This window comes from Cygnus atratus, chromosome 5 (genome assembly GCF_013377495.2).
Source record: "Cygnus atratus isolate AKBS03 ecotype Queensland, Australia chromosome 5, CAtr_DNAZoo_HiC_assembly, whole genome shotgun sequence".
Classification (NCBI taxonomy): Eukaryota; Metazoa; Chordata; class Aves; order Anseriformes; family Anatidae; genus Cygnus; species Cygnus atratus.
Genome location: NC_066366.1, coordinates 46,154,733 through 46,179,258, shown reverse-complemented (window position 1 = coordinate 46,179,258; position 24,526 = coordinate 46,154,733). Strand labels below are relative to the sequence as shown.

The window sequence follows — 24,526 nt, the reverse complement described above, 5'->3', positions numbered from 1 at the left end:
GAGGGAAGGTGTAGGGACCTATCTCTAGTGGAAGTTCTGTACTACTTGCAGGCACACTTCCTGAAATAGTGACTCTTCTGCCATGATAAATGTAGAAGTGGATGACAGCACAGATAGAGCTGCCATCCTCAGCAAGCCAGTGGTAGCTAAGGATTTAGGATCCAATCACTGGCACAAATACTGGGAATTCAGGGGAGACATGGGGTGAGGATCAGCCCTGCTGAATAACACCATCCTCATCACAAGACAATTTTATATGCCATAAAAATAACTTTTTTTTTTTTTTTTTTTTTTTTAATGTGAAAGACCTTATCTTAATGTGCCATTGCAGGTATAAAAAAAAAAAACCTCATGTAAAATTATGTTTATGCAGAGAATTACCTCAAAGATGAGGGGGATTACTGGAAAGACTTGTATTTCTGAGGTACTCAGGTACTAGCAGGCAGGATGAAGTAGGGTCTGCTGCCAGTTTCTGGGACTAGACCTCAAAAACTAAACACAAACTGCTTCCAGGAAAGACCCATTCACTTCCTCTCTTGAATGGTCAAGTAGCCATTCTGAATGGCTTTCACAGTCATTACATATGCACTTATGGCTCCGGCTAGATGGAAAAAGAATACCTTACCTCTAAGCCTGGCACTAATATCTTAAAGCAAATGTTTTATCTTTTCAGATGCAGGGACAGCTTTTATGATCCTAATATTTAAAGACATAAAAACATGAAATTTGCCTCCCATTATCCAGAAAAAAAAAAAAAAGAAAAAAGAAAAAAAAAAGAAAAAAAAGTTAAATAGCTATTTTCAATACAATACTTAAAATTAAATTGAAAATATGTGTAACCCAAAAGATTACAATGGCAGCATAGTATTAGCCAATTAATCTCTGGCTATCACAATGAATATGTGTGGTTCATAAGTTTAGACACGTATATAGAGAGAAATAAAACAGAAGTCTTCAGATCTCCATGGAGATATTCTGTGAAGCAGCATTAGGTTGAAGGAGGAACTTCATATATTCAGAGCATTGTGTGGTTATTTAAATTCCACACTGCATTTGTTGCAATTAATTGTGATCAAAGGCCAAAGGACTTGGACAAAGTGGTACAACTGGAATTGTTGCAAGAAGTCTTTTGAAGTGGAGGACTTAATGTTAGCCCTAATCCTTGGAAACTACTTTAAGATGCAAAATTATTGGGAGGAAAGCCTTTAAGTAAATGAGCAGGTCAGGAAATGTCAGGCAATGTCAGGAAGATGAGGTCTGGAAGGTTTGAACACTAACTAAGGCTTGAGGGAAAATTAAGTAGCCCTTGTGATACGATAAGATTTTGAAAAAGTAGTTTCCATACGAGTTTACATAGGCTCAGTCCTACGACAATATTTGATTTATTTCATTTTTTCAAGGTAAATACTTTAGCAGAATCTCAAACATTCAGCCATCTCAACCAAATTTCTATTGGGTTTGATCCATTTATATTATCAGATTCTGCTCAAACTGTTCAAATCTGCATTCATAAATTGGGGATCAAGATAGTACCTCCGAGACTGAACAGTGCAGAATTTAAACTCCAGAAAATAATCAAACAAGAGTTACCAGGACTGCATTACTTTGCTGATGATTATTTTGGTGGCAATCATTAACAGAAGTAGCTGCAAAGAATACTCACATCAGGTTGGAGTTGTCTTTGAAAAACTGTATCCTGGTTATTAGAAGAACAGCCAAATTATTCACAGTTAATACGTGGCTTGAGTAGCTTGAGGAGGGAATTGGTGAAAGCCACAGTCGATTAGATTACTAAAAACCAAAACTCAGTAATTAAGAAAATTCTTTTAATTGTGGAACCATGGTGAAGAGCATGAATCATGGAGGCATGAAATAGGAAACTATTCTTGTTACCCAATTTTCATGGAAAATTATTTTCAATAGTATTTTTGGCAAAAAATAAATGTGGAATTCACCTGACTTAACTGTAGTGAATGAAGCTGTGAAAGTAGGCCACTGAAGTAAAGGCAACATTATTTTTACTTTTTTTTTTTTTTTTTTCCCCAATTTTAGTTATTGTGTGAATTGCTGGAAAAGAAAATGAAAGTTTCAGTACCTTATCTTCATTTCAGTTGCAGCAAAATATTGAAATTCAGCTATATCCCTGGAGAACAGAATTTATTTTTTCTCCACATTTCTAGGCCTTCATAAATTAGAATGATTTCTGATTAACAAATATACAAAAGACAGCGTGGTATCTTCTTTTATTAATTATTTGATTTTATCACTAGTGGCAAAACTGATAGTTATGGTATTTTGCCATCTTTTAAAAATTAGAATCAAGTAAAAAATAAAATCAACTCTATTTCCTCCCTAAATTTAAAATTATTTGTGCAAATAAGCTTGATATTGTGTGATTGCCAAATATTCAGTAGCAAAAATAAAACAAAAACCTGGCAAAATGTTTTTTTAAACTTTTAATTATTTTTATACTTAATTTGTATATTGGATAGATTGATTCATGGCTTTTGCAATGCATGGACTTTGTAACATTTCATTGAATTAGCTCATTCCATCTGAGATCAAGATGTTCCCAACCTCCTGGTGAAATAGGGCCGATATAAACTGCATTTTGTTCCTTAAGAAATAATTGAAATTTTAAAAATCATTTAAATATACATACAAAGGCTATAAGCATTTCTCTAGAAGTGCTGTTATCAGTGTTAAGTGTAAGTAAATTAAAAGATAAAAATGTAAACATTCTGAAGTACTGAAAATGGCCTTGAATTCAAGGCTGTATAACACAACATAGGTTATTGCATAGCTTTCAAACAAAGGCTCAGATCAAACCTTCTTCTGAGAGGTCCCTCAAAGTATGAGTTAATTAAAAGCTACATTTAAATCTTACTATCTTAGGCACATCTATTTTGCTTAGCTTACACCAAACTACATGCTATAAAGTTTCTTCACAAAGACATCTTTCTAAATGCAGAGAGTTTTTCATAAATGCTATGTTATCCGTCTCTTAATGTTCGAACTAGACAAAAAGTGATGTTTTGGGTGAATTACATTCTCCAGTATTATTTCCTCCTTTTACTCTTATTCCTTCTGGTTTTAAAATTGTCAGATTTCATTCCTCAACAAGCCTTATGTAATTTTAATTTTATATAATTTATAAATAAAAATAATAATATATAAAATTTATATACTTTTAATCTCTCTTTCTCTCTTTCTCTCCTTCTCTCTTTCTCTCTTTCTCTCTTTCTTTCATATATGTGGCACTGCTGTTAATACAACTCAAAACACAACCTTTTTGATATTCTTTTTCTTTTGTCTTTGCTTACCCTGTTTTTCGGTATTTAGCTTCATCTAGTATAATTCCTTAGATGATTTTATTGCAGCACCACTTCATCATTTTTGGATTGCTTTCTTTATAAAACAGTGTCTTGCATCTGCCCATCAGATTGTCAGTTGTACCTGCAATTTTATTTTTATTTTTAGTGTATTTGTTCGTTGTTTTTAAACAAGTGGGAGAATAAAAGGTCTCAAAGAGACAGTCAAAATGTGTGAAAATTGATGACTGGATAGGTTGCAAAGACTCTGTAAATTCCCCTTCTCAGAGAAAGCTAGAGCCTACTGGGTAATGCACAGCCCTGCACTGGCTTGTCACTACATCACTGCTATCTCAGTCACCTACAGCATCTTTTGCCTGTTCTCCAGCTACCTCCATATTTAGTAGAGGGCAGGTAATGTGGAAGGTACAGAAAGGCAAAACAGAAATATTGTAGTAGAGGTGGGCAGTAAGCCAAAAGAAGGGACACAGTGGAAATGGGAGGGAAAAAAAGAGGGGAGAGAAGAAGGGAGAAGAATATGGCACATATGAGAAAAATTCATAGCAGTTCAGCTTCATTGCTTGCTTATGAAACTGTTTTATTGTGGAGGGAGAACCCTGGCTGGGATCTCATACATTTCAGCAGCTTGCAGTACATTTTGGGGATGAATTCTGTGATATGGCCAGTTAAATATTCTACAGAACTAAAGTTAATAAAAGGAAACAACAAGGAATAAGGAAGAAGAGTAAAAAAATAAATAAATAAAGTATGAAGAGAAATGGATGCAGGGTTATAGTATTTCTTTATACCTGGAATACCACATCTTCCACATATGAACTGTGCAGAATTCCACATATAAACTAAGCAGAAGGGAAATTATTGAAGTATTAAAAGGAGAAGCTGCTAATATATATATATTTTTTTTTTCTTTAAGGAAAACAAAGCAGTTAAAATAGATAACATTTAGATGCAGTAGCATGGCTGAGAAATATTTAAGTCAAAACTGAGCAAAGCTTTGGAAAATAAACTATAAATAAACTGACAAATGATTTAATGTGGTTTATAGGCATAGGTATAGGGATTGGAAGGTCACAGATGTGTGACTAGAATGCATCCTTCCCCTAGTTAAAACATAATTCCCCAAGCTTTAAAAAAATACATTTTTGTATCATATATGAGCTGGAAACACAAGTCACATTCAAGAATAAAGTAGAAAAGGCATATGGAAGACAAACAGCTGAGCGATGATCAGAAGCAAAGCAGCATGTTCTGGAATTTGTTTTTACTATATTAAAAGACTGTTTTGCAAACAACTTCAAATTGTTTCATTTGATCTTTGGAGGAAAGAAAGCAATGCTAGTAGGCTTTTCTGTCAAATTCTATTGACATTTTTTTTATTTAGCTTTTTTTTTTTTTAATCTTCAATATAAAGAATTTTAGAGCTGCCGTACAAATATGCCTTCAATTATGTTAGCTATTTGAAAATTCAAGATAAAATAGCTATTTTGAAGGTCTACTCATTTCTATCTATTCAGCAAAAACTTTAACAGCAGAAACTCTGAACAATATACAACAGTATATTGGCACAATATACAACAGTACATTGAGTAAAAACAGAAAATGCTTTCTTTTGCGTTTATAGGTTTCCCTCCTTTAAGAGAGAAATCTTTTGCAATATTGTGAAGGCTAGATGCTTCTAATGACCTGACAACCCTTAATTAGAAGAAAATAAAGCCCATTAATCTACTGCAAATTTACAAATACACCAAGTAGACACACTTGATAATGTAAGTGACACAACATACAATTAGATGGAAAAAAAAAAAAAAATGGAAAAGTTTTCCTTTTAAAAAGAAGGAAAGAAGAAATCTTGTCATTGAGGATGTTCTAGATTTAAATAATTGGATCCAGGCTTCATGATTTTAGGAAACCTACTAAGAAAACATGTTTAAGTAATGGGAACATGGAACATGCCCTATACAACAGAGGTGCAGAGGTGTACTAAAGCATCCCATTTAAAGATTATATAACATTTGCAATATTTGTTTACTATTGCACTTGATCTTCAGCTGGATTTAGGATCCTCGTGTCTTTATGTGAGTGAAGAACTGACATAAATTACATAAACCATATGCCTCTTAGAGAAAAATCGAGTGATCTGAAATATCTACCTTCTTAAGAGTAAGCAATGATTCACCAAGTTTTTCACTTAGAGAACAATTTCTCAATACAAGACTTAATTGTTTACTTCAAATGTCAGTATAGTTATACTTTCAGAATCTGTTCAGAAAAAAAAAAAAAAAAGAAAAAATAAAGAAAAAATAAACAGAACATAAGAATAAGACTTTAGGAAAGTCCTATGAGAAATGTAATCCCATTAGGGAAGCCAACCATCACACTGAGAATGATAGTGTCTTCTAAAGTGGAATTGGCAGGTTGTAAAGATTTCTCAGAAATAGATTTTCCCTATCTAAGATTGCTGAATCACTGCAAGTTCTATTACCTACTTTGGCATGGATTTCCGCAGTACTTTTTCTTTCAGGATGCTTTATTTAGACTAAATCATAAACCTTTAATTGTAGAGAAGTGGTAGTTGAAAACTAACTGAAAACCAAAACAACTATAACAACAAAAAATAGATTTAATTGTCTTTAAACACTTTAGGCCATTTTATAAGTATATCAACAACTAAGATAACACTTTTGATTCTTAAATAGATTCTTTTTGATAATATTCAAGATACTCTAAACTAGGATATACAGGGACTGTATTGCAGCATTTTTAATACACATGCTATCTGTTTTATCCCATAGACCAGTGATACGGTATTTCCATTGCTAGTAATTGATGACAGGATGTGTACTGAGTTTATAAGACCTCAGTACTGCAGCTTGTCAGGCTTATTTTGTCTGATCTTGCCTCAGTCTTCCTGGAGCTTTTCTTTGACTTGGTTTAGCTGTAACAATATTTTTCTCTCATGATCAGGTGACAATGCCTGGTTAGGTTTAATACCCTTTATCTTCTTATGTTCTAACCGTAGCTTTATATATATAATTATAATAAGTAGTTATTCTATATGGAATGAGATACTCGTGACTCTAATGTAATGGAGAAATGCAGAGAAATACATCCCTTGTATGATAACAGAGGGCTTGAGAAGAGAATAGTTCAGTTCTAAGGGACCTTCACAGATTATCTAGTCCAACTGACTGACTTCTTCTGCCCAACAAAAAGTTAGAGAATATTACTGAGGTCATTCTCCAAATGTCTCTTGAACACTGACAATCATGGAGCATCGGCCACCTCACTAGGAAGCCTGTTCCAGTGTTTGACTACCCTCACAGTAAAGAATTTTGCTCCGTTGATGCAGCTTTTTGCCATTCCCATGCATCCTGTCATAGGTAACCAGGGAGAAAAGACCAGCACCTCCCTCTCCGTCTCCCCTCCTCAGAAAATTATAGAGAGCAGTGAGGTCTCTTCTTATCTATCTTTTCTCCAGGCTAGACAACCCCAGTGTCCTCAGCTTCTTTTCATAGGACATGACTTCCAGCCCATACACAGCCCAGCTAAAAGTGGCAAATAATAAAGAGCAGGCACAGGGTACAGTATAGGGGAATGAAGGCATGGGATGGTAAAAGATGTGTCACAGGCTGGCACTAGAGAAACTGTGTCAAAAAATAATTCATCAATGGTCAGTTAAAGAAATGCAAACATGGACAAAAATGTTTTCAGGGATACCAAAAGTGACCTATAAAATAGGTAGTAAATTTGGATGTGATGTCAACTTGCAGACCCTTGAAGAAGAAACATGGTTCAAAAGAGCATAAGGAAACATTAAAATGACCCCAGCAGATCCTAAAGTGAAGGAGAAGAACTAAGCAATGTCAATACTGTAGACTTTCCAATGACAGATTTGGGATGGTGGTGATTTTCCATATAATATCCCACCAGACAGAAAGATCCTGAGGGGTGGTGGAAGGCTGAGCATAGCACCAGGAAAAAAAATAAAATAAATAAAATAAAAAAAGTAGCTGCTGGTAAGTGTGTTCTAGCTGTATTGTTATTGATTTGATGTTGTTGTTTTGGTTTTGTATATTGGTATCCTTTTTTTTATGTTCCTTATTTTCTTTTTTTTCTGTTTTAGTTAGATGCCAACTAACTCTTTAGTTAGACTGTTAATGTTTTAATTACTAATAATGACCTCTTGGCTTTACATATAACTGTTGTTTCCTTTCTATGCACAATGATTTTAAGAAAAGACTGTGATGATATATTTCCACTGTAGTTTGTATATCTTTACTAAGATCCTGTGGAGTAGATACATTAAGGTTAAAGAAATATTTTGCTAAAATGGTGAGCCAGGCTGTTATCTCCTGCTGAGATAGGTGAATCTACTGTTTTTCAGTAGAGGTCATACAGCTGTATAAGGTAAAATAATATAAATGCCCAGCTTTTACATATTGCTTATCCCAAGTAGGCCAGTAAAGGACCTTAGTCCCTTATAAACACAATCAGTCTACATGAAGACTTAGGACCACTAGCATTTTCATGTCCAAATTTCTATTTTCTTTGCACTAGATGACACTGAAGGTTAGAATTTTATAGATGGATTTACAGGAAAAAAAAAAAAAAAAAAACCATAACTGACCTCGATGACTTTCCACATAAATTATTCTAATTTGACAGTGGAGTTAATATGTTGTTGGCTAAAGATATGTTTCTGCATTCAGGATTCAGTCCAGAGCTTGTTGACTCTGTTAGAATAATTCTCTCTCAAGAAGTCAGTAATGTGATCCACAGATCATTCCAGCCCTTTTAAACTCCTGTGCAATCCACGTTTTGCTAATATCTTTATTAAACTCAAGTACTCTTAATGGATATGGATTTCCTATTAAAAATATAAATATAAACTATTATATAATATGTAAAAGCTGAAGACTTTAACTCTGATTCCTTTGTAAGTTCCAAAAGCTTTGACTTTTGTCAGTTTAATTTATAGTCCTAGAATGTTTTGAAATATAGAGTGCATGTAGGTAGTGAACAGGAACCAAAGAATATGGAGCTAAATTCATAAACCAGGTTTAAAACTCCTCTGTGTTGTTCATGTTGCCCAAAGGGCTCATAAACACTCTAGAGTTGTGTTTATCAACACTGATCCTTTTGCTGATACACATCAGATTGGAAGTTGGAGACGTGGAAAGTAGTGTGACACTGAAAGGCATGGTGATGGTCCATTATGCTGTTGTAATCCCCCCATTTCACGGCACCTGCTTTACTGCTCAGGTGTGCACATGGGGCTGCCTGCAAACTGCTCTGGAGTCATCAGCAGAGAAATGAAAGGACCTGTCATATTTTTTCTCTCTCCCTCTTGCCCTGAGAAGAACCTGAAAATGGAAAAATACAACATATACTCCCCATGATCTGCTCCAATCAAGCAGGAAAAACAAAAGGAAAAAACGTGAGCAAATCCAAGAGAGAATAACCAAAGAACTGTCAGGTCTGGGAGCAGCTAATAAACTAAAGGACTGGAATTTAACATGACTAATAAACCTTTCTAAAGTGGATGGTTTCTGAAACACAAGTTTTAAACAATTATGGGAAATATTCTCCGAAGAAAATTGTGAAGATCATAATGTTCATTAGAAAATACAACTGCATTTTAGAGCAAGCAGTAAATTCTAACATAAGGAAGTTCTTGTTATTTCAGGCATATAATACTCTGTACCCAACAGGGTAATAATGATGTTTGTGCTTTACTCATAACTTTTCTATTTTTTATGGTTATTTCAATCGCATTCTTCAACAGCCGTCAAAAGCTACATCCACATGAGTACCTATCACCTTTTACAATCAATGTAACAATTCAACAATAACTTTACAATTTAAAATTAAGATCAGCCTTTAAAACACTGATAAATATTGTCTCCTGATCAAACTCTGTTTGCTAAACTATTGAGGCTTGCAGAACTTTATCTCTAAATAATGAATCTTCTATAATTTGCTGCGACTTAGCAGACATTGGTATCACTGGGAGGAAAAAAAAAAAAAAAGAGTAATTCTAATTTAGAAAATATATAGATATATAGCTGGAAAAAATGTACCTATCAAATATTCATTCTTCTCAATCCAGACAGAAAATTACCAGTGGTCTATTACTACAGGCCTTTAAAATAATCAGCTACTCTAATTAAATCCCACAGATAGAAAATGTTGCTCAGATACAGATCTTTTGCATATTTACTACAATTATATCTAAATATCCCATATTTGAACAGATTTTTTATGTTTGGACCCATACTTATTTTAAATGCATTTTGAACAAACAGTTTCTGTCTTCCAAATCCTTTTTTTTTTTTTTTTTTTTTTTTCCACAAATATTGCTTTAGCTCTGAAGTTTGGAGTAGCCTATTACAGAAACTTTAGAAACTAGATGGAAATTTGTTACTCATATAATTTCATTTACTAGCAGGGATGAACTCTAGCTGAAAAACAATGACATTTACCAGCAAATTCTAAGATAATGTGCAATTTATATCCATTTCTATTTCTGAATATAAGAGAAAGATTTAGTAATATGCATGCAATATTATGGGTTAAAAACAAACCCTGAAAACCCATAATAAAAAATATTTTAAATTGCACTGGCAGGTATTTAAAGGAGGGGTATATCAGGTTTGCAGATTTGCATGAAATCTTGAGCAACGAATAAGGCAGGAGTCCTACGAAAAAACACAGTACGCAAATAAACAACTAATTAAAGTAACACGTACCTGTACAGGGAGGCTATCCCATAGCCTGGAATTGTTTGCTTTAAGTGTCTGATTTCAACCACTTCTACAAAAGTTTAATTTGTACCATATTTGTTGTTGCTTGTAAGAATGCATAGGGACTTTTGGGGAGAAGCAAGTTACTATTTCACAAATCTTTTACAGGAAAAGCAGCTACTTTGTTTTGTAACATTTCTTCATGTATGGTACAGAGCAGAATCTCTGAACCTTCGGAACTGCAATATAAGCATGAACAAGAGTCGTTTTAACTGCAAAGTTAACATATTTGGCAGAAGGAGGGTAGCTTGGGGGGGTAGGGAAGCGTCACAACTACAAGAGACTGTTTAGCACAAAGAAAGTCAGTGAAGGAGCCTGTTCTTAAGGTATTCCATGGATGACTTGCCTTTTTTTTTTTTTTTTTTTTTTGGTGGGGGGGGAGGGGGAGGGTAGAAAAAAGTAGAACCTCTGTCCCTCATCCTTTCCTCCTCACCTTGGGAGAGATAATATCTTTATTCCAATTTATGACCTCAGGAAAGAAAGGGTAGATATGTTTGTAGGTACAAGAGGAGTGATCTTGTTTTTCCATCAGGGTTGGCTCAGAAAGCAGTAGTATAGGTAATTGGAGCTAGTTACGGAGCATACAGAGTTTGGCTTGTAGGCTACCACATGGCTAGGCATACAGTAATTGACCCTAGGCCAGTAGCTCCTGCTCCCAGTCCTTGAATTTAACATTATTGTTTGTTTTAATTATGGGGTCAGGATACCTAAGCTGCATATGAACAACAGAAGTAAAGTGTGGGGTTTCCATAATTCATTTCAGCAGCCATATGCAAGGGGAATATCACGGAGCAAAGCAAAGGGTGTCAAGGCTGTTGCCACGTGTGACATTCCTTGCATATTTGCTGAAAATAGAGAACATCCAAAATTGCAAACACTAGCAAATTTCTAAGTCTTCTTGTAATGGCACACTTGCAATGTGGCTCATTTCAGCAAGATCTTTTTGAACAGTTAGAGTAAGGAATTGAAGAGGACAAATGACAATAAAAGGTGGGCAATGGAGAACACTGATCATCTGTGTTGTTAGATGCAAATGCATACCCCCAGGTATGAGGGAGGCCCTCATTTTGGACATCCCACAACAATCTGATATATAAAAAAGTTTTTCATGAAGCATAAGGTGAAGATAGGATATCAAAGGATATCGAAACACCTGATTTTTCCGTGCTTATTCATACTGAGTTTTTGTTATATACTGACTTTTCCCACATTCTCCTCTGTCTGTAGTTCAGCAACCACTCAGTCCTGCTATAAAATGACTCCTCAGTTGTGCTTTGTGCACTTGGAATTATATTTCACTGCATTGTGTCCACTTCCAGGAGTTATGTTAATCTTTGTATTCTAGCACAGAGGCTGTCAAAGAACATACATTATTGAAAAGATGCTCTCACCAATACTGACAACACAGTTCTTAAAAAATAAAAATAAAAAAATATTCTATATCTTTTCTCTCTCTGTGGAGTGTAAGTGGAACAGAAATGATGCATAAATCTAGAGCAAAAGATCAGTATAGGGCTGAACAAATCCGTATTTATACACCCAGGCATAGCATATGTCTGTATATATTATGTGTACGTCTGAGTATCTAAATATATATATAATAGTCATAAATACAATGTGCTTGTGTGTGTGTGTGTGTGCATGCCTTAACATATGTGCAAAAATGGTGAGAGACAAATGGTGCAGTGGAAAGATACAGAGCAAATTGCTTCTGCAGCAGCCCAAAATTGCAGGCAGTTAAGAAAACAGCATTTCTTGTCTTGTCTTAATCTTAAATAAAAACACTTTTAAAGACAGTACCTTGTGAGGCAACATGCAAAAATCTGTTCTCTAAGCCAATCATGTTAGAAAAATGTTGACATGGCATAGTAGAAATGATGTAAATGCAAGGGGAAATGTAGGATTGGTACCTCTGGATTTTTGTCTGGGTATGAAGAGAGTTGAAATCACAGCAAAAGATCATTACCCCATGGCAAATGGTTCACTGTACTTCCAGAATTTCTGCAGCTTAGCTTTGCTGGTTAATTTTCACTAGTGTTTGCAACTCTAATATAGCTCATTTTTTTTTCCTTATATTGTGACAACTAAACAATAGTACTAACTGCTTAGTTTCAAACATTAAGAAAAAAACAATTGGACAAGGAATGGTAGAGAGTAGTAATAGACATCTAAACTGAAAGCAGGAGTGTCCAGTCTGACTTCTAACCTGCCGAGCACATCTGCTGTGGCTTGTAATTTCATTTGTCAAGCAGCTACTAATATTTGCATAAGGATAGTCATCACAGATGTGACCTTTTAAGCTTGCCTTGTTACATACTCTTCTTTGAACGTAGTGTTGTACCTGAAACTCCAGAACTTACAGGAAATGGTAATTAAGAGCCCACAAAATAAAATAAAACTCAGATTCTTCCCTGATTTGATAGGCATTTTGTTGCAGACCTCCAAGAAGATGTAATGAAGGTACGTACCTTCATGGGGTCCTGTACAAACCAGAAGTCCTGCACAGTGCTGCAGAGGACCTGCACTTTCCTCTATTCCCTCCTGAAAAGCTCCAACTCTAATTCTGCCAGCTTCCCTAAGTCATCAAATAGAAATGCCGTGACTCCAGTTATTTCTCTTCTGTTCTGGACACAGTTTTCTGAGACATCTCTGTGAAGTAGCTGACCTCCTCCTTGATCACTACAGAAGTCAGTCTGTTGCATCTGAGTGAAGAAGAAGAAATATTTGTCCCCTTCTCTTTGTACAGCTACCGGTAATAATCTGTAATAACTTAAACTATAAACATGAAGTTCTTATAACCACAGATCTAAGATTATCCAATCTTCCCAGCAAAACTTTCAAACGTGACTGCTGCAATTAAATGTTGAAAAATAATGAATTTAACCTAAAATAAATAGTGAAATCCTTGAAGATTTTTTTTTTCTTAATTCAGTCTTACATTTTAAGTCTTCTGTGAAAAAGAAGGACAGTCTGGCCATTGTTATAATATTAATAGAAACAATTTTAAATTTGCTCTAATAACTCAATTCCATTTTCCGTTTGTTCTTAATGTTAAATTATAAGGAGGAAACCCAAAACCAATACAGAAAGTTATAGAAATATAGTTAACTATAAATTTGTTTTGAGAGTAGGTATCACACAGAGAAAGTAGACTACCTCCCAAACTTTTCACATATGACAAATTATATCAGTGCATGGGAGACCTCATGCAGGAACATGGCCAATTAGATCTGAGAACACCATCAACCTGATGCTACTCCCTGTAATCAGGCAAAAATAAATGAATGACTTCAAGACCTACAACGCAGGCATAAGTGAAAATCTGCCTAGACTCATTACAAGCGGAATAAATACTTAGTAAGACCTTTGATAAGTAGAGCTTCAATACATTTTTTGTTTCTTGTTTTGAAGTATTCAGCTGCACATTAGAATGACTACAATAATTTGGAATATCTCCCCCTTCTCAGATTTCCATTTATTTCAAGTCATATATGTGTGGAAAGTCATACATGCTTTTCAGCAGCTAGTAGTAGTATCTAGTACTGGTGAGGAAGGATTTTTTGAAAAAAAAAACAAAACAGAACACTGAGTTAATGTTTATGCATTGCTTCTGCAGTCCTTACTTACAAAGACATACTAATGCTCTGCTTGAATAAATTATGTTCACATTAACATATACTGCAGTACTTTATTTAACAACAGCTCTCAAATTTTCTTAACATGTTTCTTTAATGGGGAAAAATTCCTAACATTTGCATTGGAAGTCAGAGAGCAATGAATTACATACTGGTTCCTGAACAGTGAATACACAAACCAGTTTGTGAAGATATATGAGGTCAGGCTTGTAAGACTCATTTAAATCGTTTGACTTTCAGGTCAAGTCAAAGTTTGAAATTCAAGTGAGTGGGTTAGAAATTTGGAAAGACTTATAATAACTAGAAACAGAAAGCTATTCTAGTTTGCCAGTCATCCTTTTCTCCTCTTTCTTTTTTTTTTTTGTAACCACTTCTAAAGCTTTGAGAAAGTATTGTGCATTTCCTGTAAATAATAAATTTATTGCATTTTCTTAATTCTATTCATTGAAAGGTATCACAGGTATTTCTGGGAATTTCATTGTTTTGGAATATTGTATATGTTTTAGAAGTGGGCTTAAATGATCTGAAAATTACGAAGGAAATTAAAAAAAAAAAAAAAGGAAAATATAGTTATGTTACAAACATATAGCTATAAAAATAAAGAGGAGTATCTCTGTATTCTGTCCATCATTACTACTATATTTCATCTTCACTGGACGAAATTTCTTTTTCCTTCATCAATAGTCTGTTTCGAAGTATAAAAATTAGGTTATTCCATTCTTTAGGTACATTTTTCCAGTCCTCATCACAAAGAATTTTATTTATCTGTGAGATCACGTGTTCAAAGTTTCTAGAAGTTGAAATATTGATTTCACTTGAGAAATACAGCATTTTAATGAAATCTTTCTGGCAATTGTGCTTTTCAAGAATAGTCATGTTCACCTTAACACTTTGATGATTATTCAGAGATGTCTTGCTTTTGCACAGAGCATATTCAAGTTGTAAACACAACAGTTCATATGAGTTGGATTTTCCATAATAGTTTATATGTCTTCATTCTTCAAGGCATTCTACGCTTAGAAAAACAGAATAGTGTAATGAGCATGACTTTTGACTTCTTCACTTCTATGTATGAAAAAGGTAAGTAATGGACCAATTTCAGAGAGACAAGATTGTACTTATTCTATATGAGATGCCCCCACAAAAGTGTAACTATAATATAAACTCACACATGCATTTTTGTAGTCACACATGTTAGCTAGCACATGGAGTTTTAAACAGAAAATATGTCTATATGTAAAAGAACATTCTTGCTATGCTCAGTGGCCTATTTGGGGATTTTGAAGTCTATATTTTGTGTGGCTTTGGACTGGGCAATGTTGTGCTGTACTTATTTCTCTCCTGTCTCATTTTCTATGAAGTATTTGTATTTCATTCCACCCCTACCTTTTCAAAAGAGATAGCAAGCTTATAATGTGATGCATAGGCCTTCTGTCTTGCTTGGTAAATGTATTTCACATGAGGGTACAGTGTGACATTATACAATATAGCATACTGGATTTTTTCAATAATCCTTCTGACATATTCCTATAAATATTCTGATTTATAGTTGAAATTAGTGGGGCAAGGAGTTCACCATAACACTGTACTAATTTGTTTTAAGAATGTAAATTATTTTTAAAATATCATCTACCTGTGTAATAGAATTTTTAGTGGTTCTTAACTTGAGCCTTTTTTGACATTGGTACTTCAAACAGAATTAAAATATTTGTTTCATACTTTAATGACTGAACATAGTCTCTCCTTATGGCACCATAACTTTTCTTATATAGAAGCATCCTATTTAAAATGAGATAGTGAAAAACGTTGACTGAAAACTGTTGAAAAATACTCTTCCACATGCTTGATTTGAGTTCCTCATAGCTAAACCCTCTGTAGAAAGCCCCAGGAACTTAAATACAAACACATGTATGTGTACAGCTACAGAAAACTAAGGTTACAACTAAATAAATGTAAATATTGGTCTCTACTAGGATAAATCACTGAGGGCTATTACCAGATTATCTGAAGAAGCAGTCTGTGTTTGTCAGGTTTTTTTTTGAGACAAACAAAACAAAACCATTCCTTGAAAATGATGATGCAATTATTTTTTGCAAATGATGCAAGTTTTTGATGATGCAAGTATTATGCCAGAATACCAAAATAGTCAACAGTGTTTATATTTCTATTACATCTATTCTCCACCTTCCCATGGTAAAACAAGAAGTTAACTTAGGTACCAGGGTTTAATCTGTCTCCAAGGGAACATCAAGTTCAGGGAAGCATAGTAAGGGGAGGAGAGAGTGGTGTAGATGTGGATGTATTGCACAGCAGCTATTGTAGTTTTCAATGGCATTCAGGGTTAAGACAGAGAATGAGACAATTTACAGAGGAATTTTGACACTCAGCAGTATTACAGTTCTAAACTTTGAAATGACACAGCTTGTAACATTCAATATTTCAGGTTCTGTCAATGCCAAAAAATAGTTCCTGTATATGTAACTAGATTAAGGAGAATTTTCATTCCCAAGTACCTATAGCATCTTTTCATACATACTGTATATATTACCATATATGTTAGGTATAAGATATACAAAAATTTATTAAGGCTTATGTCTTAATGTTGTGCATTCTGAAAAGTCAAGAGCAATTTTGAAGGGAGAATTGGGAAAAAAAAAATCACATTTCATTTCAAGGAAAGTTTAAATAGACAAAATGCGGGTTTGAGATTGTCAAGGATGAACGTCAAATGCATTTTTCAAATGACTATGCATATAATGGGTCACAGCTTCCACATATATATTTGTTATAGATATGTGTAGTTGCTTAAGTGTATCTACTATCTTCAAACACTGGATTACAATCTGTTCTTGTTTTACAGTGCTTTCCTATATGCCTATCAAAATAAATATCTTATAAACATAAGATTAAATCTGAGCAATTGATTAACAAATGGTTTAACTCTTTGACAGATAGAAGATGAAAATATTTGTCCTTTAGAATCTGAAGAGAAGGTGGACATACAGTAAAATATTTGAAAATATTTCCAGGACTGAAAGTACAGAGGTTGATATTTTCCTTTTTCTGTTTTCCTTCTCAGATGTTCACATCCTTGTTTTAATTAACTTGTTCATATAAATACAGTAGGATTGTTGTATTTTTTTAAATAACTCTTTACTGAATATGTCAACAAGATAATATATAGTGTATAGTGAGATTTTGAAGTTAACAATGCGTGCAACATGGCAGATTGCAGAAAACAGATAATGCAAACTTCAAATAATCTATTTTTCCATGTTAAAGATAGAAAATATACCAAACACAGAACAGAATCAAGTGTGCATGTCTCAGTTAAAATCAATTTTATGAAAGATCTTCAGATATTTGGGACCAAGTGACATGACAAATTATTTAGTAGCTTGTGTTTCTGAGAGGATCAGAACTCAGCTCTCATGAGGCACACTTCCACAGAGCCCCAGCCAGATCCTTTTTGGACTAGTTTTCCAGATGGACCACTAGCCAGTGTCCTTTTAAAGATCAACACATTCTATGCTGTACAAAAGTTTAATGCCAAATGCTTCAATATTGCCTGTAGTATCATATGGGATACAAAGTGCCCTGTTCAGCAGAGTTCAGGGAAGGAGTGTTCATCAGCTTCATAGGATTATCTTTGTGTTTAGAAGAGATCATCAGGCAGTATTTGATGAGGCTTAGAGCCAGTAACATTTGGTTTTGGCACATTCTTTTTTTGTTGTTGTTGTTGTTTTTGTTTGTTTTTCCACCGAGCTAGAAAGATAAATTATGACTAAAACCATTATTCTCATGCTTTAAAGGAAAAAGAAAGAAAGAAAAAAAAAGCTTTAATATTTCCATGTTATAATTTAAATTGAAAAAGTACTATAAATGGAGAATTTAATGGGCGTTAACCACTTCACTGTCAAAAGCTGAGCCTGAACTTTCATTTCAATGTCATCAATAAAGTGCCTTATGTAGACCCTTAAAATCATAACAATGATACAATATGCATAAGTACTTTTGTTTGCAAAATTAAATCAATACTTTTCTTAGAGGGAGAAATTTTCTCTCATGAAAAGAGAAAATGATTGAGAGAAAAATATAGTTGATCTACTCTAGTAGCAAATAGCATAAGCTATTGCATTTTTCTTTTATCATCACATCCATTGTATTTCTTTATTGGCTTACAGAAAAAAATTGCTAATATATTTTCATTCAAAAGTAACTCTATGCCTAAATATTCTTATGAATAAATTCAATAACAGTGTCTCCAGTAAAATCCAAAAGTCCATGCATCCATTAGGTGTTTGTTTCTGCTAACAAGCTACATGCAAGGAAGTGACAGAATCTGTGAAAACAAGGACCAGGTTGTAAATAAGTAAGTCTTCAGAAGGAACCACAGCACTGGACAAAGCAGTGTTGTGATACCAGTTTAACATAATTTCACTTAGATTCTTATTGTATTCCACTCAGCAATCTTATCAGCTATTAACATTTATGTCAGCTGTTAGCAGAGTACAATGGATGATAGATGAGATGTTGTATGTAAACCATTCATTTGTCCCCAGGTTCAATGAACCCTTGCAAATCAGGACCTAGAGTTTAGGGGTTTCTAATGAGTTGTATATGCATTCATTGAGGACTACTGCTCTATAGTTCTCTTCAGTTATTTGTGGTCAGATATTTGTACTAAGTGAAGATGACCCCATGTTCATAAGCACAAGGAAAAAGCTACCAATTATTAAAATTTATATCACCAAAAGATCACTGTCCATTTTTAACCTTTTCTTTTTATTCAAAAAAAATAAATATATCTGGTGAAAACTGCTCATTATGTATTTGTCTAGATGCGTTTTGAAATCAAGCCTCAGTTGTCTGTGTGACTGACACTTCGAAACATCCCAAACTCTGCTGTAGGTTGAAACACATGAAATCTTCTGCAGCTGGGTAGCAATTAGAATTGGAAGAAACATTCTTCAAATGCAACATATGACCTTTTGGTTGACTACAGCTGTGAATTTGTTTAAATAATACTCCCAGCTCTATCCAGGAATTTTGGTATAAGTGGCTTTTTACTTTTTTCTTTCTTTTTTTTTCTTTTTTTTTTTTTCAGAAGTGTACTTATTGAAAAGAAACTTTGTCAATATCACATAAAAATATATCTTTTTCTTCATACCAAAAAGAAGCATAAACTATGCTGTCTTTAATATCATTTTGATTTTTTTATCTAGGTAAGTCAGTAATACTCCAAACACACACATATATATATATACATTTTGTCATCTGAGATTAACCCAAACAGTTTGTGAATGCCTTCTGTTTTTACCCTATTAGAATAATAACCACATTTGTTGTCTTCAGTTTGGGCTTGTGGATCTTTCACTTAGAGTATAGCTGAACTCCCTGAATAAGAGATTTGCTACAAATAAGGCGCCTAACTCATCTTAAAACCATGGTATCCTGAGGCCTAGAACAGAAGATGTTCAAAGGAGTATAAAGATTCCTCCAGCATCAGTCATTGAAATATGAAATGCTAGTATGTGCACACATTCAAAGGATGCCTTTGAAATCAAATATATAGCTAGTTATTTCAGTGAAATTAAATGCTACATCCACACAAAACGGGACTCTCTGCCTCTACTTAATCTCAAAAAAACTTTTATGTATCCGGCATGCAATGGAAGTGTGCAGAAGCACAACTATCTGCTGCTTGTCTTGTGGGCTTTGGCAGCTAAAACACATTAAATGAACAAAACAAAGTATCAACCTCCCCATCATAATCTAGAGCAGATAGGTCACAGATAAAAGACTTTGCATAGACATCTCTACCTAGAAATACACCATTAGAAATCATGGCAGCCTTTTATTCAGCAAAATTTCAGTGACTTTACTATTACAGTAGCCACACAGGTTGCCTACAATACCTGTTATAGCTGGAGAAAATAACAAATATACAGAATATAGACTGGAATTTCAAATTGTGATTCTAAAAGGTGCTGGGGGGAGGATGCAGTTCTTTATATAGTGATTGTACTTTGCCATTGACCATAACTAGATTCATTGTGTTTTTGCAGAAAATGAGTGTTATCATACAATTTGAATTTGAGAAAGTGCACACTCACAGACTGCTGGATTTCAACAATGAGTTGAGGAAATGAGCAAAGGAAAGGATTAAAACCCTCTCTCCCAACATAAGCAGCCTTATAAAGTAAAAAGTCTAAGCATTGCACAGTGAAAGTACTCCAGCTTTTACTGTCAATCCACTTCTAACAACTTCTCGTCCCTAGTTGGTCACTGTATAAAGTTTTCTCTTTGGTTCCCTACTCCCTCAAAAAAAAAAAAAAAAAAAAAACTTTCTTTTTTCCTTTTTCTTTGTGAACTTTTCCCTGCCCCCAAGTTCAGGAGAAAGTAAGCTAAAAAAAAAAATGGTGGGGGAAAAGAAAATAAAGATTTTAATTCCACCACTGAGCTGGCAAGAAATTCAGAGTTCTTGGCAGTCACAGATTTAGTGAAGTTGCTGGAAGATTGTACAATTTTGAGATCAGCATCATGGTTTTAATATAACCATGGAGTTTCACATAGTGCATCACTTAGAAGTGATTCCAGCTAAAGAATTTGAGGGAATAAAAATCTAAGCCCACCTACTGATTTTAAAGCACATATCATTGTGGAAAACTTCCAAAAAGCTTAACATAAAAGAAGGGTAATTTGGCACGACAGAGTACACTTATGTTCTAAAAATTTCTTAGTTAGTGTCCATCTCTGTTCACTTGAACAGAAAACAAACAAACAAACAAACAAAAAACTAATTTTTCCTGATTTTCCCTGCTGAATGTAGTTCAGTTCACAATAGGCCTGATGGCCTTTCCAGTAATAAATGAAGATAAAAATTAAAAATATATATATTTCTCATTTATTTTTGTTTTGTTTTGTTTTTGTATGTGTGTTTGTTTGTTTGTTTGTTTCTTACTTCATAACGAACATAACTCAGACCTCTAAATCAAACAGTGCTTGAACCATAAAAGTCAATGGCAACCTTTCCATTGGCATTATATTTTGCAACGTATTTTCAAAATTTACACTTCTAGACTGCAAATTCTACATGAATACTGCAGACTTGGGAGTGCTTAGAATTTCTCTCTTTCAGGTTTCACCTGAACATACTGTGTCAACAAATGCTGCTCTATTAAAGAGAGGTGCAACCTAATGACAACTATCTGTTACGTACTGATAACCTTCATCTCCCACTGAGACGGGTCAAAGAATGCCTAAAGCCTCTTAATCATAATGAAAAGCAAGAACAGTTTCTAACATAAACGTATATGATACTGGGGGACATTTTCAGAATAGCTTTTGCAAATAGGATTCAAGGTCACTTTGAATTTGACACTGAGTTCTGTCTACCTGTCCTATTCCAAGCATATTGGGGAAAAACAATCATACAAAAAGTAGCCTGTTTTGGTAGCAGTCAGAACTCCAGCTTTGAGTTGGAGGTAGGAAATACAGAACTGACAAAAGGGAACAGAAGTACTTTAAATTGTTTAAAGTTGAACAGCAACTGCTGGATTTGAGTCAAAAGGGTTGTACCCATTTTATCTGAATTGCTTTTGGCCGTTCCTAGTGACCCTGTTTTAATATGCACTTATTTTCCTGTACTACAGGACACCTAGGAACTTAACATCCTTCAGACAGCTTCGACAGCAAAGTGGTTAATGGTTGAGGAATGAGTCAATCTTTCCTTTGCCATGACATTGGGTTCTTATTGTACAACCCTGTACAGTACTTAGCAATATTTTTTAAAGATTTAAAAAGCAAAGAGTTACAAAACCATTTGCAATTAACTTGAAATAGAAAAGATAGCACTTCTTTAAATCCCATTATATAGTACACCGTATAAATTACAGAGTATTCAAATGCATAAATGCATCTGCGTAACATTTATCAAATGTAATTTTTTCATTGTTGTTGGGGGGGCATTACTTCTTCCAGAGTTTTTTCTCTTTGTCCTAGACACCCCCATCTCCCCACACTATCACGTATGACAGTGCTCCAGGTCTGAGACATTGCTGTTGCAGTATCGCATGTTGTTGGGGATGTGGCAGTCTGTGTAGTTAATGCCCCCATTTGGGGTATATATGGGCTGCAGTCTGAAATCTCCTTTAAGGAGCTGATCGTTATTTAAGGAGACGATCTGGAAGCTGGTTTCCGTCATCTCCAGGATGGAGTTGTCCTTCTTGGTCCCTGCCTCACAGTAGTCATCTTTCCGACGGCCCCGGTTATATTTCCACTTCTGGGAGGTGTAACGCCCCTTTTTGTGCATGTGCCAGCAAAAAATGCTGAGCAGGACCACGAGGACAAGTATCACTGCACCCCCAATCAACCCTGCCAGCAGAAATGGGGAGCCCAGGTTCTGAGAAGTTGTCTGCTCATGGCTGGAGGGGATGTTGCTGCCATTGTTCAAAAAGGAAGCCTTGGTTGTGGCTTCTGAACAGACAGTGTCTTCTCCTGTTCGGTAATTATTATAAGCATCCAGTGGAACCAAGCAAATCCGATAGGTGGATTTGGGCTCCAGATTTACCAAGCTCAAGTGTTGCTTCTCACCACTAACTATACGCTCCTGAACAATTCCTCCTACCAGACTATGGCCCATTTTAACCCATGTGAGTTTATATGCCATCACGGTAAAAAGAGATATCCAGTTAACCTGGATGCAAGTGTCATTCACAAAATGGATAGAGAGTTGAATCCGTTCAGATATAGGAGGTGTCACCCTTTCTCTGTCCTCCCTGTCAGGCACAGTGGGGAGTGTGACTATGGTGGGAGTCAGAGGATTATACCTGCTACTTGGGGGAGGAACGGATGAGGGGGAAACTAATGTAGTTGGCTTGGCTGTAGCTGGGACTGGGGTGATGATAAGTGGCAGACCAGGAGTGGTGGTGGGGCATGACAACATATTCATATTGAGTTCCCTGACTGCCATACCTCGGACCTGTTCTGGTCGCTGGCACATAAAACCCCGTACATTGACGGAAGAAGGAATAAATTTGAGCCATTCAGTGACCCACTTTATACTGCAGTCACACAGCCAGGGATTATTCCTTACAGTGAGTTGTCTCAGGTTGTGGAGATTATCAAATACCCCCTTTACCAACATCCGAAGCTGATTGTTGGAAATATCAAGACGTTCCAGTTTATGGAGTTTTGAAAAGGCTGTAAGTGGTATATGGGTTATCTGGTTGTCCTGCAAGTAGAGCCTTAGCAGATGTGTACCTGGAAGATCAGGAGGAGGGTAGGTCAGTGAATTCCGCACTATTGAGAATTCCTTGAGCTTGGAGAGGTGGCTGAAGGTGCCTTCAGCTATGCCTTTATTAGTAAGGAGATTGCCATCCACAATCAGACGCTCCAAACTTGTAAGATTCTGGAAGGCCAGGTCTGAAATGACAGCAATGCGGTTTTCATCTACTCGAAGTTCTTGTAAGTCCACTGGAAGGCCTACTGGTACGCTGCTTAAGTGATTCTTGGACAAGAACAGAAGCTTGAGGCTGATGGCTTCTCGGAATGCCCCATCCTCAACCCCAACAGTGGAGATGGAGTTGTCATCCAGGTGCAGTTCTTCCAGCTTCAATAGCTGAGCAAGGGCAGCCCGAGAAATGGTCTGAATGTTGTTTTCCTGCAGGTGGAGAACCCTGACATTCTTGGGCAGGTTCATGGGGAATTCATCCAACTGGTTGCCATACAAGTAGACCGTGTGCACAGACTGAACATTGTGCAACTCTGCAGGAAATCCAGCATTATTAATTTGGTTATTGTGGAGGTAGAGGACGGTTACACCCTCTGGTATCCCAAGAGGCACTGAGGTCAAGCTTCGCTCATTACAGTAGACAAAGTTTCGGTCACAGCGGCACACTTTTGGACAAGCCACAGTTTTAGAGACCTGCATGTAGAGCCCCAGGGAAAAGATAAACCATGATTTTATGAGAACAGCCCAGTCTGTGGGCCACATTCTAGTCCAGAAACCCATTTCTAATTTAAAGAAATAAAGTACCAAAGCGTTAAAGAACTGATAACAATAACAAAGCACAGGTAGCAAAATCTCAGGTCATTAAAATTGGCTCCGGTTTATGTCCAGTGTTCAGGCAGAGATAAAGTCCTGCAGGCTAAGTATAAAATAATCCTTTTACAGTTGGCCTACCTCCTACTTTTAATAAGAAAGCCACAGTCTTATTAGCCAGGGTTACCAAGTTTGTTGACTTCCTCCATGTGTGCTGAAAGAAAAAATAGCAGTATCTTTCCAGGTGAGCAACCAGTTAATTTAAAGCTACCAGAAGTTGTCTGTGTATGAGTTGCTTGGAAGGATAATATTTCCTTTGACTGAAGTCTGTTGGTGTTACACTCAGCTTTCTGAAGTCAGCAAAGTTCTCATATCAGCTATCTGCTGGATCTGGCCTTCCTGTTAAAGAAAAGAAAAAAGAGAAAGTTGAATACCATGAAATTTTTAATAGGGAAAACCAAGCCCATTGGAAGACTATTCTAAGGCTGTGCTCTTTATGACTTTCTGGGGAAAAAAAAGGCATTAATATTAAACATTAGCTTAATACTACTATTAAATAGTCTTGAAATAGATTTGATGCAAAGTCATTGCAGTGATTGAAGGACTTTCAGTAACTTAAGTGAAGGCTAGATCTATCACTTCTGTTTGAATATTGTATCTCCAATCTCTGTCTTCTCACACTGTTTCAACTCCTAAAACTTAAACATTTTA

At 35.4% G+C, this 24,526-nt stretch overlaps 1 protein-coding gene across 7 annotated transcripts in view; it reads right to left on the bottom strand.

Moving 5' to 3' along the window:
* Window positions 1-24,526, bottom strand: part of FLRT2 (fibronectin leucine rich transmembrane protein 2) — a 181,408-nt gene that overhangs the window by 98,763 nt on the left and 58,119 nt on the right. For 5 of the 7 annotated variants that reach the window (XM_035540002.2, XM_035540000.2, XM_035539999.2 and 2 more), the window contains one exon: window positions 12,604-24,214. In XM_035540002.2, the coding sequence (XP_035395895.1) occupies window positions 21,797-23,785 (1,989 nt within the window). In that variant the 5' untranslated portion in view covers window positions 23,786-24,214 and the 3' untranslated portion in view covers window positions 12,604-21,796. Of the gene's footprint in view, window positions 1-2,104; window positions 8,696-9,750; window positions 10,315-12,603; window positions 24,215-24,526 lie in introns of those variants that run through there. The other 2 variants (XM_050711262.1, XM_050711261.1) reach the window with 2 other exon arrangements.